The sequence below is a fragment of the Canis lupus genome, chromosome X (genome assembly GCF_003254725.2).
Source record: "Canis lupus dingo isolate Sandy chromosome X, ASM325472v2, whole genome shotgun sequence".
Lineage (NCBI taxonomy): Eukaryota > Metazoa > Chordata > Mammalia > Carnivora > Canidae > Canis > Canis lupus.
In genome coordinates this window covers 37,848,116-37,868,258 of record NC_064281.1, presented here as the reverse complement: position 1 = coordinate 37,868,258, position 20,143 = coordinate 37,848,116, and the positions used below count along the sequence as shown (strand labels likewise).

At 40.8% G+C, this 20,143-nt stretch overlaps 1 protein-coding gene and 1 non-coding gene across 2 annotated transcripts in view; one reads left to right on the top strand and one right to left on the bottom strand.

Moving 5' to 3' along the window:
• Positions 1-20,143, top strand: part of MAOB (monoamine oxidase B) — a 118,454-nt gene that overhangs the window by 28,127 nt on the left and 70,184 nt on the right. Inside the window, exons 2-3 of the mRNA XM_025468798.3 lie at positions 13,086-13,180; positions 14,545-14,682. Of these exons, the coding sequence (XP_025324583.1) occupies positions 13,086-13,180; positions 14,545-14,682 (233 nt within the window). The remainder of the gene's footprint in view (positions 1-13,085; positions 13,181-14,544; positions 14,683-20,143) is intronic.
• Positions 5,014-5,120, bottom strand: LOC112673292 (U6 spliceosomal RNA). The gene has a single exon (XR_003144723.1). It is a non-coding gene; the product is annotated as a U6 spliceosomal RNA (small nuclear RNA).

Here is a 20,143-nt window from a genome sequence, read left to right as displayed (position 1 = left end):
ACTCATGTATTCACCAAACAGATATTGTTGGGTATTTGCCATGCAACAGGTGATGCACCGAGTACCTTGCAACCCAGGACTTCTCAGTGAGATTTAGAGTATAATTTTCCCTAAAAAGAATTGAATCTAATAACCATGTAAGTAATTTCATCTAAATTCCATTTGAGGCCTTATCTTCATAAACACTGCCAGCTCACCAGCTTATTTTGGCTTTCCGTTAAGTCTTTTCTTAAGCCACAAGCTGGGTTTTGTCCAGAACTGGAGAGGTTTCAACCAATCTCTGATATATTTGTCTGAAATAACAGGAAAAACCTCTTGTAGGGCATTGATGGGATGAGGTACTAGGAAAACTCAAGGATGAATCCGCGGCTTTAGAGTTGACTCCTAGGTAGGTGACTGGACCCAAGTCATAAGGCAGAAAAAAAAAAAGAAAGACAGAAACCCTGGGGAAAATGGATAGGATTTGATCATTCATTAGTTTCAGGTTTGTCAATTAGCTTTACATTGTAACTCTGATGAAAACTAGGGATTAGTGGTTTGGTGAAGAGCCCTGCTATGGATCAGGGAAAGCCATTTGTGAAGCCACACTAAGAGCTGAGGTATCAGGGAGGATCCAGGAAAACTTTGCCATCTATTGAAGCCACATCCTTGTTAATGAGACGAAGCCCAGAAAGTAGCTTATAACAGAGGTTCTATACTGGTAGCTCTCAGGCCACGTCTATTATAATTTGGGAATGGCTCTCCAGTGTTTTGAAAGTTGATTTAAGTGCTTTTGTTCAAGGCACACAATACAGTCTTCATATCTCCACAGCCCTTGGCCCTGGCTGTTGTTTACATCTGCCCGCTTCACACATTACCTACTGCCCTGCTCCCCACTGTTTTTAGATTTTCAATCCCTGACTTAGAACGAAAAGTAAAGGCAAGATCTTGCCAGAACCTCAATATCTGTTACTAACTGAGAAATAAACCCAGGCAATGTAACTTCCAGGGGTAGAAGTAGTTTATCTTAGAGCACTTAGGAATGTGCAAGAAAAGAAGCTGTGGTCTATGTATACAATGGAATATTCCTCAGCCATTAGACATGATGAATAGCCACCATTTGCTTCGACGTGGAGGGAACTGGAGGGTATTATGCTGAGTGAAATAAGTCAATTGGAGGAGGACAAACATTATATGGTCCCATTCATGGGGAATATAAAAAATAGTGAAAGGGATTAACGGGGAAAGGAGAGAAAATGAGTGGGAAATATCAGAGAGGGTGAGAGAACACGAGAGACTCCTAACTCTGGGAAACGAACAAGGGGTAGTGGAAGGGGAGGTGGCCGGGGGGTGGGGGTGACTGGGTGACGGGCACTGAGGGGGGCACTTGACGGGATGAGCACTGGGTGTTATACTATATGTTGGCAAATCGAACTCCAATAAAAAATACACACACACAAAAAGGAATGTGCAAGAAAATATTTGTAGCCACATCAGCAAGTACTTTTTCTTAGGAAGGCAGAGGCCATGGGACCCCTGGGTGGCTCAGTGTTTGAGCATCTTCCTTTGGTCCAGGGCCTGATCCTGGAGACCCGGGATCAAGTCCCACATCAGGCTTCCTGCGAGGAGCCTGCTTCTCCCTCTGCCTGTGTCTCTCGTGAATAAATAAAATCTTAAAAAAATATATCCTATAGGATCTTGTCTTTCTTTCTTCTTCTTTTTTTTTTTTTTTTGAGGGCAAATTCCTGAACCCTAGAGATTACTGACTCTCCCTGGTGATGGAAGATGTATTATGTCTCTTCAGCTCTATGCTGGAGAAACCGACCTTGGGCTGGGATGATAAAGCAGGGAAAGTTAGCTCCAAGGCTAAGGTGTTAAAACGGCTTCTAAGAAAACATACCTTTGCCCTAATCCCCTCCCAGCAGCACAGGTCACCTCACACTCCCCACAGGACTCTGATCTTGATGGTGTGTGCCAGCAGAGCCATACCTTTCGCTTTTTTTTCTTTCCTTTTTTAAGATTTTTATTTATTTACTAGAGAGAGAGAGAGAGAGAAGTGGTGGGGAGGGGCAGAGGGAGAAAGAGAAGCAGACTCCTAACTAAGCAGAGATCCCGATATGGGGCTCAATCCCAGGACCTTGAGATCATGAGCCCAAGGCAGATGGTTAACCGACTGAACCACCCAGGGACCCTCCTTTTCTTTTTCTTTCTTTCTTTCTTCTTTCTTTCTTTCTTTCTTTCTTTCTTTCTTTCTTTCTTTCTTTCTCTTTCTTTCTTTCTTTCTTTCTTTTCTTTCTTTCTTTTCTTTCTTTCTTTCTTTCTTCTTTCTTTCTTTCTTTCTTTCTTTCTTTCTTTCTTTCTTTCTTTCTTCTTTTTCTTTCTTCTTTTTAAATATTTTATTTATTTATCCATAAGAGACAGAGAGAGAGAGAGGTAGAGACACAGGCAGAGGGAGAAGCAGGCTTGCTGCAAGGGGCCCGATGTGGAACTCTATCCCAGTACTCCGGGATCACGACCTGAGCTGAAGGCAGACGCTCAACCACTGAGCCACCCAGGTGCCCCCCGTTTTCTTTATTACTCCTTACTTACCTATTTGGAATTCTGCACACAAGATCTGTTCCAGTTGAGCCAATAAAAAAAATATGCATGAGGATGGTAGCTGTATGTTGTCTCCCTATTTTGGCAAGAAGAGTGACACTCAATCCCCAGTGACCATTACAGGAGCAGTGTCAGCTTGCACACTGCTACCTCCATGTCACCCTCAAACCACAGATGATACTTCTGGTCATGTGTACTGTGCAGTTTAGCATGCATGTACACATCTGCACACTCCTATGTGGGTCTAGGTCTACACAATCTCGGGATGGGACTTATAGCCTTAACATGAGTCAGGTTGGATTTAAAACAAAACAACAAAAAAACAAAAACAGAATGGGAATCTGGGTGGCTCACTTGGGTCTACCTCCAGCTCAGGTCATGATCCTGGAGTCCTGGGATCTAGCCCTGCATCAGGCTGCCTGCTCAGTGAGGAGTCTGCTGTTCCCTCTCCCTCAGCCTGCAGGGCTGCAGCTATCCCTACTGTGCACTCTCTCTCTCTCTCTCTCTCTCAAATAAATAAATAAATAAATAAATAAATAAATAAATAAATAAATAAAAGCTTAAAAAAAAGAACAAAAACCCATACTTGGCCTGTAACATTGAGGTCAATGTTTTAATTCCAGAACTGCTTCCTCCATGCCTTTGACTTCTATTTGAAAGTGATTGTTAAGATCTAAATGGACACATTTTCCTACCACTCATTTCTGAGTGGCCCATTTCTGGTTGAGTTCACACTCTTGCCTTGCTACCATGTTTCCTTCCCTCCTGGCCTGAGTGCCCAGAGACCAGGAGCACCTGAGCTGGCAGGATGAAACTTCTCATATCTGGGTGTGCCATGGCTTTTTTTTAAAAAAGATTTTATTTATTTATTCATGAGAGACACAGACAGAGAGACAGAGACATAGGCAAAGGGAGAAGGAGAAGCAGGCTCCCTGTGGGGAGCCTGATGGGGGACTCAATTCCAGGACCCCAGGATCATGCCCTGAGCCAAAGGCAATAACTCAGCCACTGAGCCACCCAGGCATCCCTGTGCTGTGGCTTTTCCTTGGCACTGAGAGAGGCAATGAGATTCCAAAGGCAGAATTTTTCTCAGGAAGTTGAGTAGTTTCATAAATGGCGTTGACAGTCGTTTAAATTTGAGTAGAGTTCAATGAGAGATTTAATGTTAGACATTCTAAAAATAGTATGGAATTTATACAAAGCATGGAAATTGTCTAACATTGGCAAAGCTAACTTCTTAACTCATATCTCAGAAAGTTTCATTCATCACCTCGGTTCTAGGTGACTGATGCACCTTGATTATTATTTACTGCTCTGTGTTGAATGCAGCAAGGATTGCTCTCTATTATGCTTCTTACAGCTCAAAGGCTGAAACTTAGATCCTTAAGCTCTCTTATCATGACACTCACCCAACTGCTCACGTAACACCTGTTTGGACTAGTGCCCCATTTCTCAGGTCCCCAAATAGCACCGCTTCTCTCCTCTCCACTTTACCCCTGCCAACATGCCAGAGCTCCTTGGCACATAAATGCCAGACTGGCCTGGTCATCTAGGGCTTTTATCCCCATGTTATCCCAAAGTAAGTTCAATTAACAGTGATATTACCTTACCATGGAAGATAAAATTTCTTGTGTGTATTAGTTTGCTGGCGCTGCTGTAACAAAATACCACAGGCCAGGTAGTTTAAAACAACAGAAATATATTGCCTGTAAGTGAGAACTCCCAAATCAAGGTGTCCACAGGGTGGTTCCTTTTGAGAACTAGGAGGGAAAATGTGTCCCGTGCCTTTCTCTTAGCTTCTGGTTGGTCGTTGCAGTCTTTGTCATTTCCTTGGCCTTCGGAGGCTTCACCCTGACCTCTGCCTTCATTATCACATGGTCTTCTCTGCGTGTGCATGCCTATCACCAGATTTTCCCTTTTTATAAGGGACGCCAGTCATACTGGATTAGGTCTCAACCTAATGACCTCATTTTAACTCTATTACCTCCCTTATAACCCTATCTCCAAAATGATTGCCACAAGTCTAGTTAACATCCACCATATATAGTTACAAAAACTTTTTTCTTATGATGAGAATTTTTAAGATCTACTCTTAGCAAGTTCCAATATCAATATGATGTTATTAATTATGGTCACCATGTTGTATATTACATCCTCGTGACTTATTTATTTTAAAACTGGAGGTTTGTACCTTCTGACCACTTGGTTTAACTTTTTTTCCAGAATTTTCTTATTATGAAAATTTTCAGAGAACTATACAGTCAACACTCACGTACCAACCAACTAGATTCTATAGTTAACAGTTTTGCTGAATTTGATTTTTTCCATTGTAACCATCTATCCATCTCTCTCTTTATCAATCCCTCATTTTTTGATGCATTTCAGAGTAAGTCACAGACATCAGGACCTTTTGCCCAAAACTACCTGAGCACACCTATCCTTAACCAGCTTTGTTTACAAATTTGTGTCATCCTTGTGCAGGGGCCATGCTAATGTTCTCTGTATTGGTCCAATATTAGTATATCTGCTACCCAAGTGAGCACTAACCAGCTTTGTTTAAATCAGTGTTTCTTTGTTCCCCATAAGCACAAAAGACACGTTTTTGTTTGATTTTATTTATTTATTAGAGAGAGAGAGCATGAGCATCATGGCATCCTATGATTACCTTCTATACTTAAAAAACAGGTTTTTTTTTAAGTATTTAATTTCTATCCTAATGATTGGATATATCTCAGGAAAATTGTTCTTACCAGTCTAACATTGCTAGTAGTAATTATTGATTCCATAGCAGTAATCTTTTAAATTTTTGAAGATAAGTAAATATAAATCCTTGTTTTCTGTTACTATTTTCTGATATAAATTAGTATTAAAACATTTCTGGGGCACTTGGCTGGCTCAGTTGGCAGAGCACGTGATTCTTGATCTCAGAGTCATGAGTTCAAGCCCCATGTTGGGCTTAGAGATCACTTAAAATTTTTTTAAATTTAATCTGAGAATTATGCTTGATAATAATGATTGTTGAGATCCCAATTATGACTTATTAAAGATTCTATAATTATTCATCACTATTGATTAGTTGGTTGGTTGATTGACTGATTTGAGTTCCAGTATAATTAATGTATGGTATTCCGCTAGTTTCAGGAGTGTAATATAGTGATTCAATAATTCTGTGCATTTTTACACAGTGCTTGTCATAAGTGTACTCTTAATCCCCTTATTTATATGTATTCCATGGAATTTCCCAAAAGGATTTGAGGCAGGTGAATTAAAAGTTTAGTTTTCTATAATAAAGTTTGTGCATTATAATCTTCATTTAAAAAACTGAGAAAACAAACCTGTAATTTCTGGGTTTGCATTTATTTTTCATGGGCCTCCATGTTGAGGTAAAGTAAAAACAAAGTTTGTCCACCTCTGTTACAATATACAGAAGCTATCCCACTCCTTTTCAACAAAAAAGGGTAAAGACAAAGGCTTGATTATGAAATAAGATTTATGAAGATTGCTGACATTTTAAGAAAATGTAACCATTTACATATAAAGGCATGATGAAGAAACAATTTTTATGGCTTTAGACATATTCTGAAAGGCCTTGGAAGCAATGTTATTCTAGTGTCATCCGGAGAAAGGTTTCTATGGAAACTCACAAACGCTTGATGTTTTTTATTCTTTTCAATAGCATAAATCATCCCATGGCCTGAGGCTTTCGTAAAGGTCTCCTTTACTTTAGAAGCAATTGTCATTTGTTTTTTCTGTTATATGTTTTGTCTATCTTAGAGAAAACAAAGCAAAGAGCTTCCAAGAAGGCTTGGAATCTATCTTTTTCATATTTGTGAGCAAGATGTGAGTAGTCCAATTCTAGACTTTGCTTCTCAGTGATCCAAATGGCAGTACTCGTTGGTATGCTTGGTTTATGTCATGTTGCCTCTATTTTCCAAAAAGTTGTGATTGGTGTGTTCTCAGGAAAGAAAAGTCGGTCTGTACCTAAGGAGAAAGAACTGTTCGGCCAAAGCACTTAAGCAATAATTCAGGAGAGCTGACCTTGAGGGCACTGCATTTTTCCAGAAGCTTTCAGATCATCCTGTAACGATATGGTTTCAGGACTTTGGGCACTGACAGGCTGCAGGTGATTTTTATCCATGTATTCTTTCCAAGAGAAGGAATAAAGATATATTTTAATTTTAAAATTTGGTATGCTTGGAGAATTTTATTTAACATAGGCCATTGTATATTATAGGAAGTTATGTGACTGATGAAAAACACATAGCACATAGAAATAGAACTGGATTTTAGATCTAGCCCAGCCATAGCTGGTTGTATAATGCTGAGTGAGCCTTTGAATCTCTCTCAGCCTCCAGTTTTTAATCTAAAAAACAGGAATAATAATGCCAGCCTCAGAGGTCATGTTAAGGACTGAATGTTTGTGAATATAGGAAACTACAGTGCTGTACAAATGTAAAATGATTAATATTATCAGTTGGCTCTTTCTTTCCAGTTCTTTCTCTTTGAAAACGCCAAAGTATCCTTTACCTTTTTTTTTTTTTTGAGATTTATCTGTTTATTTGAGAGAGAGAGAGTGCAAGCAGGGAGGGAGAGAGAGAGACAGAGAGCAGACTCCATGCTGAGCATGAAGTCCGACGCGGGGCATGATCTCCTGACCCTGCGTCATCACCTGAGCCAAAACCAAGAGTCAGATGTTCAACCGACTAAGCCACCCAGATGCACCTCTTTATCATTTCTGGTATGACCAGAGGAAATCAGTTTCAGTGTGTGCAAATATTTTAGTTTCTTATACTATATTAAATATACTATGTTTACATAGACACCATTGCAGCCATTTATTTATTTATTGACTAATTAAGTGTCATCTTTGTTGAGGGTGTTAAATGAATCCATTCCATAATCGCACAAGTGCCAACTGTGTCCTAGCTTTGAGGAGACAAAGAACAGATAATTAAATTCTTATCATTCAGGAAAGAAGTTTTCTGAGTTTCAAGGCCACAGCATAATCTGTTCAGGCAATGCCCTGCACGATGTTGCTGGCCTGATGCAGGGACAGAGAGTGCGATCCAGCCCACTTTCTGCCAACCAAGCCATTTGCACCGAGGTGCCCTGGCTTCACCTAAAGGAAAGATGCCATTTTGAAACTTACCTGCAGGGTGTGTGCCTCTTCCTGTAATTTACACAAAGGCCCTGATGCTTGTACGGTCGGTGATGTTTAATGCAAGGCTCTCAGTGTTTCACCCTTTAGTACGAGGATGGCTGCTGGGATGTTCGTTATCTGGAGTCAGAGTGCCTGGATTTGAATACTGCTCTGCCACTTGTTAGCTGTGTGACCTTGGGCACATTACTTGGCCTCTCTGCACTTCATGTTCTATATCTACCCACTTCGTAGAGTTGTTGAAAGGATAAATTCTTTTTTTTAAAGATTTTATTTATTTATTCATGAGAGACACACAGAGAGAGGCAGAGACACAGGCAGAGGGAGAAGCAGGCTCCCTGTGGGGAGCCCAATGCGGGACTTGATCCCAGGACCCCAGGGATCACACCCTGAGCCAAAGGCAGATGCCCAACCACTGAGCCACCCAGGTACCCCAAAAGGATAAATTCTTATATGTAAAACACTTGGAATAGAACTGGCATACAGTCAGTGCTCAAAGTGTTAGCTGTTTTGTGCTGTCTTACCTGCCTCTCCTCTCTGTGCTGAAAAGTTCAGCAATTAACAACTGAATTCCATCTACAAATACCACTTTCCTGTAATGAATTCATTTCACAAAGGGAATATTTTCATCTTACCCCAGGCCCTTTGTGGTGTGTGTGTGTGTGTGTGTGCGTGTGTGTGTATTTGTGTTAAATAACTAAAAGGCATTCTCTTTAGTGACATCAAAGAATCCCAGTTCTTTGATCAGAAGGTCACTTGGTTGTTTCTAGAATTTTCTTATAAAACCATTCCTTTGTCAGAAGTGACAGAGGTATCGAGGGCTATCTACATATTTTTGGCTTTCATCCTTCCTGGGGGAATGCTTATATCTCTTACCAGGGTTATAAGGTTAGAGATGCTTTGAGGTACAGCGACTTTCTTTGTCAATTTTGGTTAACATGATACTTTTTTGGAGGGTGGGTAGCTTTAGACTGAGAAAAAAAATCCTTCCATGGTATTGAAGTACCGATGTTTCATAATGTTTTTTTTCTTTTTTTAAAAAAAGATTTTATTTATTTATTCATGAGAGACACAGACACAGAGAGAGAGAGAGGCAGAGACACAGGCAGAGGGAGAAGCAGGCTCCATGCAGGGAGCCTGATGTGGGACTCGATCCCGGGTCTCCAGGATCACACCCTGAGCTGAAGGCAGGCGCTAAACCACTGAGCCACCCAGGGATCCCAGTAATGTTTTCAAAACAATTAGCTTTGCATTTAAAAACTCTGAAAAAAGTTTTGTTAAATATTGGGTTTTGACATGGAGGGCATGAGCCAGATTCACAAAGCAAAGCATGAGGCAAGTGGTGATTATGATTTTTCTCTTCCCTCCCCATCCTAAACCCTCCAATGCTTCTAAGACACCTTGAAGAAACCCCTTTTGTTACCAGTACTTTCTAGTCTCCTGCATCATCTAACTCTTGGGTCTTTTTCTGTGACACAAAAACTTGGAAGCATCAAATGCTAATAATGCAGTGCGCCACTGATTTTTAGATATTTAAAATAAGTTCCATGTCTAATCCAAACTGAGGGCTCCAGATAATCGAGCTAGTCATCATTTTAATGAAACTTTCTTCCAAATAAACTGCCTGATAAGAAGGATGCCGTATTTTTATGATTTCATGGCATTAGGCATTAGTCCATTATTACTCGGGTGTGCCGTGCTATTCATCATTCATCCAAGGAAGACTCTTTGAGCCAAAATACCACGGACACTGCACCATCTGGAGTCAACAAATGAGCTGATCTTATCAGGGGCCTGTCAGGGGCTCAGAGGGGCTGCTTCTGAATGTGCCAATGATGATTCGTTTGTAAAATATTAATTGATCCTGCATGTTAATCTCCGGTTTAATTAACTTTTTAAAAGTACAAAGCGATTATAAGCTCGCTCCTAAATTAGTCTGCAAAGTTAAATAACCATTTAAAGAAAAACTGACACTTTAAGGGTCTTGTATTTAGATGGAGAGCAAAACGCTTTTGGATACTTTGCATCAATCAGTGTAATAGGGTCACTGTATTTTTAATTTTTCCTCTTTGGTCCAAGGGTGGCGGCTAAGAGTTCGGGTTTGGGGCTGAACTCTGACCCGGCCATTTACCGAGTGTGTAATCAATGGCAAGTCAGTGAATGTCTCCAAACCTCCATTTCTTTTCTTTTTAAAATGAGAATAATAATACCTCTTCTCATTGTGAAGACCAGACAAGCTTTGCTTGCAAAATGCTTCGCACAGAGCAAAACAAGTGCCCGATGCTTTACGACGGCAGCCGTTACTACTGTGAATATTTTCTTTTTAAAAAACTGCTATTGTTTTTTAACTTGTGTCCGGAAATGGTTGTGTAAGTGTTTAAACAGTTCCAGTCACGTTGTCTAGTGTTTTTCGGGCAAATGTATGTCTGCTGCTTTCTGATTTGGGGTGTTTTTTTTTTCTTTTTTTTCACCATGGTATTGCATTTTAAGATTCCCAGACTTCCCAAAATGGATCATCCCTCCTATTTTTGTTCTATGGCAAAATGCGTTAAAAGTTTCCAACAACTGGCAGGCGAGTGAACTCTTGAGAAATGACCTTGTTGTAAGCTGGGGTGGCTTTGCTTATTCTTCCATCAGTGAAACCATCATCCTTCCCCTAGTCACCAGTGAGGAACCTCTGGAGAGCTACTGCTTAATTTATTTTTTAAAGATTTTATTTATTTGAGAGAGAGAGAGAGAGAGAGAGAGAGAGCAAGTGCACAAGCAGGGGGAGGGGCAAAGGGAGAGGGAGAAGCAGACTCCCCTCAGGGCAGGGAGCCTGATGCGGGACTTGATCCCAGGACCCCTAGATCATGACCTGAGCCGAAGGCAGACGCCCAACCACTGAGCCACCCAGGCGCCCCCTTAATCACCTCCTGACCAGATTCCCAAGTCCTCAGCTTCTTAGGTCCCTTGAAATTCCCTCCTCCTAAACTGCAGTGACTTCCTTAAGCCCCCCAAACTTGGACCAATCATTTTTCAAATCAGTTTTTGCCAATTGATACCCAAGAAGCAATTGAAAACTGCCCCCCACCCCTGTGACTGTTAGACCAGTTATAAAGTATTTCCAGCCACATATTTTCATGTTGCCCTATTTAAAGATATTTTTATAATTTTCTGTATATGACTTTTTAAGGCACATGGGCACGGAGAAGTCTCTATTGTATGGTCTGATAAGACCTTGCTTGTTTTAATAACTGCTCATGTTTAGCATCAGATACTACTGAGTAACTGCGCGGACCAAAAGACAGTGCCTTTTGTAGAATAGAAAATGCTAGTGTGCATGGGCAATGTTGTAATTCATTCTGAATCCCTTTGTTTAAGCCTCAGCACGCTTAGCGGGTCCGTCTGAATTCCCTGATAACAGCGGTTACTATGGCTGCATGTTATTTCATATTTCATTTGTCGAACTGATGCTGATAAGAGAAATGGCATTGAATTGTCTGCAGTTTTGAATCTAAATAGAAATGTTTAAAAAATAAATAGAAATATTTTCCTTTTTTTTTCCTGGTGAAGGTAAAACTAGCACTGGAGTTAAAAAAAAAAATCCAAACGGTATCTTTCCAAATGATCCGATTGTGCAGTGCTGTGCACACTGTGTGTGGGTGGCCGAGGACTTTGGGACCCTTACCCTGCCGCCAGCTGAAAGCCCTGCCCCGCCTCCAAGGACAGGGCTTGGAGAGACAGATGAACTCAAATAATGAAATGTCAGATCGGCCTCTTTTAAAAAATGAGTTTCCTCTTTTAGGATAGCTGATAGACAGTGAACGAAGCCTCAGCTTCTTGCTATGGCTTTGGCGGTGGGCTAGTATTTTATGTTATACGGATTCTTATCAAACCACAAGATACAAGTGTGTTTTAAAAACAAGTTGAGCCAAATAAAGTGAACTATCTTTTGAAATGTAATTTCCCCCTGGAGCAGAAATTGAAAGATGTGATCTCTGAAGATGATGGCTCTGAGTCCCCGTGAAATGCAGTACGTGTGGTTACAAACTCTGACCCTAGAGTGAAGCTGCCTGGCTCTGCCTGCTGGCTCCTTGTGGGATCTTGCGTGTTTAAGTGTCCTCGGCCCTAAAACGAGATCAATAGTACCTCTTCTGAATGGGTTGTTGTTGTGACAGTTCACTGAATTAGTATAACACTTAGAACGGTGTCTCAAATGGTAGTGAGCATCCAATGAATATTAGTTCTTTTTATAGGAATCTCTCTCTCTCTCTTTTTGCACTGGGGGGGGGGGGGTGTGTGTCTAAAAATCCCAGAACTCTTATCTTTAAAAGACAAGATGGAAGCTGTTTTCATTTGTCTGTAAGGCCCAGTGTCTTGGCGTTTTCTTGATTTTGTTTGATCTCATAAGGCAAATGATGAAGGTGATTAGAACTGAGGAACTTCAGTCATCATGGTAAGAGCTCCAGAGTTCTCCAGTCTGAGAACAATCTTACTGGACTCTGTAAGCCTGGTTTTGAAGATGCAAGATTTTAAGATCTCTGTTGTCAAAAACTACACCTAGAATGTACTTATGCCAAAAGCAAAATATATGGACTCTATAGTAAGCTTTGTACTTCGTCAAAACTCATTGAAGTCGTTGAATAAAGTTTATCGTATGTAAGTTTTCCTCAATAAAATGAGGATAGAGGTTGAGTTAAATTCATGGTGGTGAGAATGTGTAGGCATTTTTTTACTACATTAATAATTAAATGAATGAATGCATGGGATCATTGCATTCTTTGGTGATGGGTCACGTGCGGAACTAGGACACATAGGAGATTGAATTTTATGTCCTTGGTTTTGAAACTTTACATCACCTTCCAGAAGTTTGCATTAATACAGAATTTAACAGTAAATTCTAGGTCCTCTCAGATGCTTTGAAAGCCTGCTTTTCTCCTGACTTACCAGTTTTTCAGATTTACCTTGAGGATGAAGTCAATGGCTACATTTGGTCCAGTGCCTACTGGGGCTTATCCATTTCTCTGAAGTGTGGCCTTGTGTTTTTTCATTTGTGTTGTCAGATATGTAGTCATGCAACTTAGTCCTTAGAGATAAGACATGTTGGTATAGTGACCAAAGATTTTTTTTATGATTTGAGACATTCCCAAAAATTAAGTCTCTTTTGTTCTTACTTGAAATAGCACTTGGTTTCTCAGCCTTGGAATCTGGGCCTCTACTGAGAAACCCTAGCCACCTGTAAGGTGTAGTAACAGTAAGCCATGTGTGTGAGCCAACAGGGACTTTTCTCATCGGCATCAACGTGAGGCGCTTACCTGGAGTCACTGTGCAGTGTTTGACTGTGATTTCTTATTGTATTTTCCCCCAGGCATGGCAGCAGCCAAACTTCTGCATGATTTTGGCCTGAACGTGGTTGTTCTGGAGGCCCGGGACCGAGTGGGAGGCAGGACTTACACCATCAGGGTAAGACATTAAGGATGAGGATGAAGAAATGTGGGACTGAAGCTGGGTATTTTTTTTCTTTTCTAAAAGTCTTGAATTTCATTAGACTCTTGTTAAGAGAGTGGAAATTACTTTGAAACATTCTCCACAGCCTCTCTCTCTTTTTAAAGATTTTATTTATTTATTTATTTATTTATTTATTTATTTATTTATTTATTCATGAGTGACACACAGAGAGAGGCAGAGACACAGGCAAAAGGAGAAGCAGGCTCCCTGTGGAGAGCCTGATGCAGGACTCGATCCCAGGACCCCAGGATCATGCCCTGAGCCAAGGCAGACACTCAACCACTGAGCCACCCAGGCGTCCCACAGCCTCTCTCTCAATTTTTTACTGTTTCCAATATTTTCTTCTGTCTCTCTCTCTTTAAAAAAAAAAGATTTTATTTGTTTATTCATGAGAGACACAGAGAAAGGCAGAGACATAGGCAGAGGGAGAAGCAGTCTCCCTGTGAGAAGCCTGATGTGGGACTCAGTCCCAGGACCCCAGGATCACGACCTGAGCCAAAGGCAGACACTCAACCACTGAGCCACCCAGGCGTCCCTTCTGTCTCTTTTCTAACTTCATGATGCTTGGCACTTGCCCAGTGGCACCAGTAAGGAGGTGCTTGGGATACATCAGTGAATAAAATAAAGATTCCCATCTTTGTGAAACTTCTGTTATCTTTGGGAGCGTGGTGGAGTGGTGGAGCTAGATGACAAATGGACAAACAACAGGAGAGGAGGGCCTTCTACCTAATAGGTATTTGATTATGCTTGGACACCTTCAGACATAGGGAGGTTTTCTAGTTCCTTCTTCAAGGATCGGTCCTTAGTCATTGGAAGTGAAGCTGATAGATGTGTAACCATATAGAAAACTTGCCTATAAACATATAAGAGCAATATCTAAGGTTCAATTTATGGCCAAATGTTCCCTCATGCTATCTTTCAAATGTCTGGATTAACCACATAAGAAGTGATTGTTTGGTTTTCTCTAGCATTTAAGTGTCTCAAAATTTGCCTGAACTACTAAATAAAGAGAAATTTAACCACTAATTCATAGCTCACAAATTCAAGGCACTAAAAACCAAACCATGATATGGTATATATTGTGAGTGATGGGGTTCAGAAGTCTGTTGCCTATTTAAAGTTCAATCCAGTTTGTTTTAAGGTAAAGAATGGTTTAATAACTAAGTCATGTGAATGAAAACAAAATCCCATTTTCCATGGATACACCTCAAGGTGTGTCTATAACATGTGAAATGCCAATTTGCTTATTTGCTCTTTTTTTCTGTCTTAGGAAAAAGATTTTCACAACTATTTTTATTTTTTTTTCTGTGGGAAAACAGAACCAAAAGGTTAAATATTTGGACCTTGGAGGATCTTATGTTGGGCCAACTCAGAATCGTATCTTAAGGTTAGCCAAGGAGCTAGGATTGGAGACCTACAAAGTGAATGAAGTAGAGCGTCTCATCCATCATGTAAAGGTAAGCCTGGGCCAGCCTTTGAAGGGTTTGAAGACTTCTCTATGGGTCTTTCCATATGTGAATTGCAGATCTTTCACTCAGAGAATCTACTGCATTCCTGAATGATGCACATGTATTTTATACATGTATTTCAACCATTCTGAGAATGTTTTCACTGTCATCAAAGGGTAATTGGGTGGGAATTCTAACCTGTTTAGGAAGGCTACTGACAAAGTGGTATTGCCCATTTGGCACAAAGTTTGACAAAACTAATAAGGAAAAAATGTTTGTAATTGATTTATTAATGCCACTATTTAAATACCTGGGCTCTTTCATGTGTCATAAAAACTTGTGTACAGCTTTATAAATGCTGCCCTAGACTTCATATTATGAAAAGTGTAATATGCCTAATGTAATATTTTGAAATTTTGTCATTGTATCCTATATATCATCTAAGATTACTGTTCTTTGGAGATTCACATAAAAGTGGCCCAAGTCCCAAATTCCATCTTTGGATTGATGGAGAAGTTCCATTGACCTCCCCAAAATTTCTGAGGTTACTGGGTCTGTCCTTCCCATGATCATTTGTGGCTCACGGTTCCTGCTTCCATGACACCTAAGCTCATTCATGTCTTATAGCCTGTGTCTCTTGTCTTCCCTTTGCTCCATGCCAACCTGTGTTCAAATTCACCTCTTTTTTTTTAAGGATTTTATTTATTTATTCATGTGAGACAGAGAGAGAGGCAGAGACATAGGCAGAGGGAGAAGCAGGCTCGCTGCAAGGATCCCAGGACCCCGGGATCACAACCTGAGACAAAGGCAGACATTCAACCACTGAGCCACCCACGTGGCCCCAAATTCACCACTTTATCTTTATTTTCTTCAGAACAACCCAAGCATATGTGGGCAACAAACTTGACTGACATGTCGAGCAATGGGAGTGGAGGGTTTCACTGCAGAAACACAAATAGCTTAGAATTGAATATGAGACATTCTTACTCTAATGAGCTCTTAGACCAGTGAGCCCCCTGGGGACTTCTCACTGGCCACACTTTGTGCATCCAAGTCACTCACCGCGTTGCTGTCTTCAGGGTCTTCTCATATCTTCCTGATCCTTATTTTCCCAGCATCTTCGTCTTGGTCCAAAAAGTCACTATTGTTCTCTGACAAACAGAGAGTCACCTACTCTGGGTCCCTCCCCGGAGTCCCGTGGGGAACTGGCAGAGGTTTTAAACTTCAGCTTTCCCTCTTTTCCATACTTGCCTTTGCAGGTGGAAGTGAGCAGTACAGAGACATACTTCTCACCTGTAGAAATCATCCCTTTAGTAGACAGAAGAAACCAGGAGTAGTCCATTTTAATTTACACTAACAATGTAGACTCCCTTATATTATTTGTGAATGATAATATCAAGAAGGACAAATAGCAGATTGTACATTATGAATCATTTAATAAAACAGGAAATAAAAATCATCTAACTTGGTACAATGAGGTAAAAGGTTTCCTTCATTTATACATAAATGTTTTGGTTGACCTTCAGATTTTGTTTTATAAGCCTTTTCACCTTGCTTCCATCTGTGTCTAGCAGAAAAAGAGGCACATGAATTAGAAATGAAAATGTAGCATTGTGATAGCGCAATTTGTTGAACATCAATCAACAAGCTTCGTAAACATCCTTCATTGGATTCCTTGCTTTTAAATGTAGGTCACGTTGACCAATTTCTTTGTCCTCCTTGTCCTAATATGGAAGACGCAGAGACTGACTTCCCGGAACACTAGGATCGCTTTTAGATTTTTCCAGACAAAGGAGATGACTAGAGATTATATTCCTTTCTATGTCTTTGTGTGTGCCGGGTTTCTTGGCAGTCAGAAGCTATGCCCAGGATGCTGTGTTCTTCTGGTTATCTTACGGCTGACGTTAAGTTCCTTATTTGAAAGAGATTGCTCACAGTCATCAATTGCGGAAATGATGTTACACTGAAATAATTTTTCAGAGTGATGGCCACATGTGCTGCTTTCCTAGACGATTTCAAATAATCTATGTGCGGCTAAGGAAAAAAAATTAAAATAATTAAGCAGTATCTCTGACCCGATATCGGGTAAATACGTATGCCCGTATAAAATATAATGCTCCTTATAAAATTTCAGATAAATGTTGTTGCTTTTTAATTATTACAAAAGGAAAAATATAATTAGAAAAGATGAGTAAAGAAAAGCAATTTAAAGACCCTTCCATAATCCTAGCTAGAGAAAGTCACCGGAAAATATTCTCTTGGTTCATAGTTTTTCATATTCCTGTACTGCTATTTCCTGACCTCTACTGGAGGAAATGAGAAACATCAGTATGCTTAAAAATATCGGATACATATGCATATATGTATATATATTTGGTACACTGACTTACTCTGGAATTAATTCTCACTACCAAGACCACTGAAACACTAATGAGGCTATGAAATAAAGGTCTTTTTCAGTCTCGATAGAGGCGCTCATTTGACCTCCTGTGGCCAATTCCAGATAATAAATAATGATAAAGACCTGATGCCTAATAAGTTCTCCCAAAACTAAGCATTTGTCCTCCACTCTCATCACCTCTATGAGTCTGCTCACATGTCATTTTTCTTCTTTTTAACCGGTGAAAAGCATTCTGGATGGCTGTGTCTGTTTCTGGAATTAATGATAACAACTCTGGTGTTCTATTTCCTTCTACCTACCAAAGAATGTAGTTCAGAAATTTGTCTCTGTCATGGTAGGCAGTGCTGTAGGCATTTGGACACTACTCTCTATTGCCTATTTCAGTAACTACTGCCTGGTGCAAACTACAGTTCGTGCAAATATATAATATATTAGTGTCTTTTTTCATCAGCCGCCCCATGTGTATTTCCTTTTTTTTTTTTTTAAGATTTTGTTGATTTTTTCATAAGAGACACACAGAGAGAGGCAGAGACATAGGCAGAAGGAGAAGCATGCTCCCCGTCGGGAACCCAATGTGGGACTTGATCCCAGGACCCCGAGACCATGACCTGAGCCAAAGGTAGATGCTCAACCACGGAGCCACCCAAGCGCCCCCCCCCACATGTATTTCTTTTTCTTTTTTATGATAGTCACAGAGAGAGAGAGAGAGGCAGAGACATAGGCAGAGGGAGAAGCAGGCTCCATGCACCGGGAGCCCGATGTGGGATTTGATCCCGGGTCTCCAGGATCGCGCCCTGGGCCAAAGGCAGGCGCCAAACCGCTGCGCCACCCGGGGATCCCCCCCACACATGTATTTCTTAACCCAAAAACTGAGAATATCACTAATGCCACTTACCATATTGTCAGATTCTTCTATTCAAATCAGTCTGTTCAAGGAATCTGCTTTTTAAATTTTTTACCTGGTCGTTCATGGAAGACAGTTTTATGGGCAGATTTAATAACATAAGGCTGAGGAACTTGAACTTGCTGGTCAGAAGTGAAACTAATGGAATGGAGCTACTCATAAGGGGGGGAAGGTCCGGTAGCTCCTGATGGACTAGCTCTCTGAAGGAAGGGTGTCTTTCTTAAGAAATGATGACTCCCTTGGGGCACCTGGGTGGCTCAGTCGGTTAAGCATCCCAGTGTCCTGGGATCGAGCCTTGCATCAGGCTCCCTGTTCAGCTCCCTTCTCCCTCTGCCTGCTGCTCCCCTTGCTTGTGCGTGCACGCGCTCTCTCTCTCTCTCTCTCTCAAATGAATAAATACAAAATCTTAAAACAAGAGAGAGAAAGAAGAGAAATGATGATTCCCAGTATCACCAGTTCCCTGGTAGTTGTAGAAGGAATAGTCTTCTGATAGAGGGGGTGTGTTTGTGCCAGCCCCGTAACAAGCATCCATAACCCCCTGATGTGCTGTGATATACGGGCCTCTTTCCTGTCTGCCTCCAATCTGCCAGAAATGCCTGTAATTACTGAGTGGCGTTCATTTTTAGTACTCCCATAGATCTGTCTTCTGTTGCTAACATGTGGTTTTCCAAAGCCTTGTTCGTGAATAAAAGATGTGATACCAAGCTATATTGGGATTTAATTATCGGTGGGAAAAGTGATCACTTCAGCTCAACTCTTTATAATTTAGAAGGTGTTTTCCTCACTTCTGAAATCCGTGATGCAGCCGTTAGAGCTTAACAGTACGGAAAGTTTTAATCTGTTTCGCAAATAGTCATGCCAATTCTTGCTAGTACAGTTTAGAAGGCAGCTGTTCAGATGTCTTGGAAGTGACTTGTAAAAATTGTTCTCTTTTAGGGACTGTCTCATAATTAAAAAGAAAAAGACGAAAAGTAAAAACTTCTTAAGGAACGTCACTGTATTTTGATTTACACCTCTTTCTCTTTCACCTAGTGTGTTTGTGTCTCCGTGCGTGCATGTGGTTTTTCTCTTGTTGATTTTTTTTATTCTGTTGGGTTCTTGTCTTGAAGACAGTGGAGAAAATTCTGAAGTTTGGGACAATATAGGCTATTGGCAAATACAGTTTCTCTGTTTTGGAAGCTTGTATCAGTCTGAACTTTGGAACTAGAGACTACTAAAATGTGAAAGGGCTTTAGCCCAACCGCACACTGCTGATCATTTCCAAACTTTAGCTCTCTGGAGAGACTGAAAAAGAAGAAAAAAAAAAGATACTCTGGTCTTAGCTTCCTGGCAGTCAGAAGCCGAGCTCATTGTTCAAGTCTCTTGTGTGTATGTATGTGGTCAGCCAGCCTCAATGCTCAAAGAGGCATATGAATGAGGTGACATCTCTCAAATATATTGCCTAGCTGTTGCTGTTGCAACTGCCATTGCTCATGCAACCTCGTGGAGGAGGTACCGTTTGGCTCACCACATTGGTTTGTTGAGAACGCTGAAATCCAGTTGAAAAATACAGTACACCAAAAGCACATAAAAGACAGAGGGTGGTGACTAGATCTCTATCAGCAAGACTCGTTCTGTGAATTTCTCAAAAAGAGATCACAGATGCTCAATGCTCTCTCCGTATTAGGGAACAGCAACAGAATGAAGCCTCAGATATTGGGAAATAAAATATTCAGAATACAATCACATTTGCCACCCAGGACCTCAGCATCTACCAGAAATCAGCAAATCAGAAGTGTCTGGTCTTCAGGCTGTCAATGTTCCCTTCTCCACAGCTCCGTCTCCAGTCCTATTATTGCAGGGAAGCCCGGATCAAAGTCCAGCTTCACTTGCTTCTCTTGTGCTGACGCAAGTCCCCAGGAACAGGTTAGACAAACTCTTGTACTTGGCCCGGGAACAGCTGCCCATTTCCCATGAACTTCACACATGCCATACACAGCTCACTGGATCCGAGAGTCTGCTCTAGCTCAGGTGGGCTTCCTGAACCTTCTCTTCCCCTCCCACCCTCACTCCACAACATTTCTTATTTGTTGGAAACAAATATCTATCATCATGAGAGATGTTTTTAAAATGTGGAGAATAGTAATTTCCTCTTCAGCAAATGAAACCCATTTGTCTAGTGATCA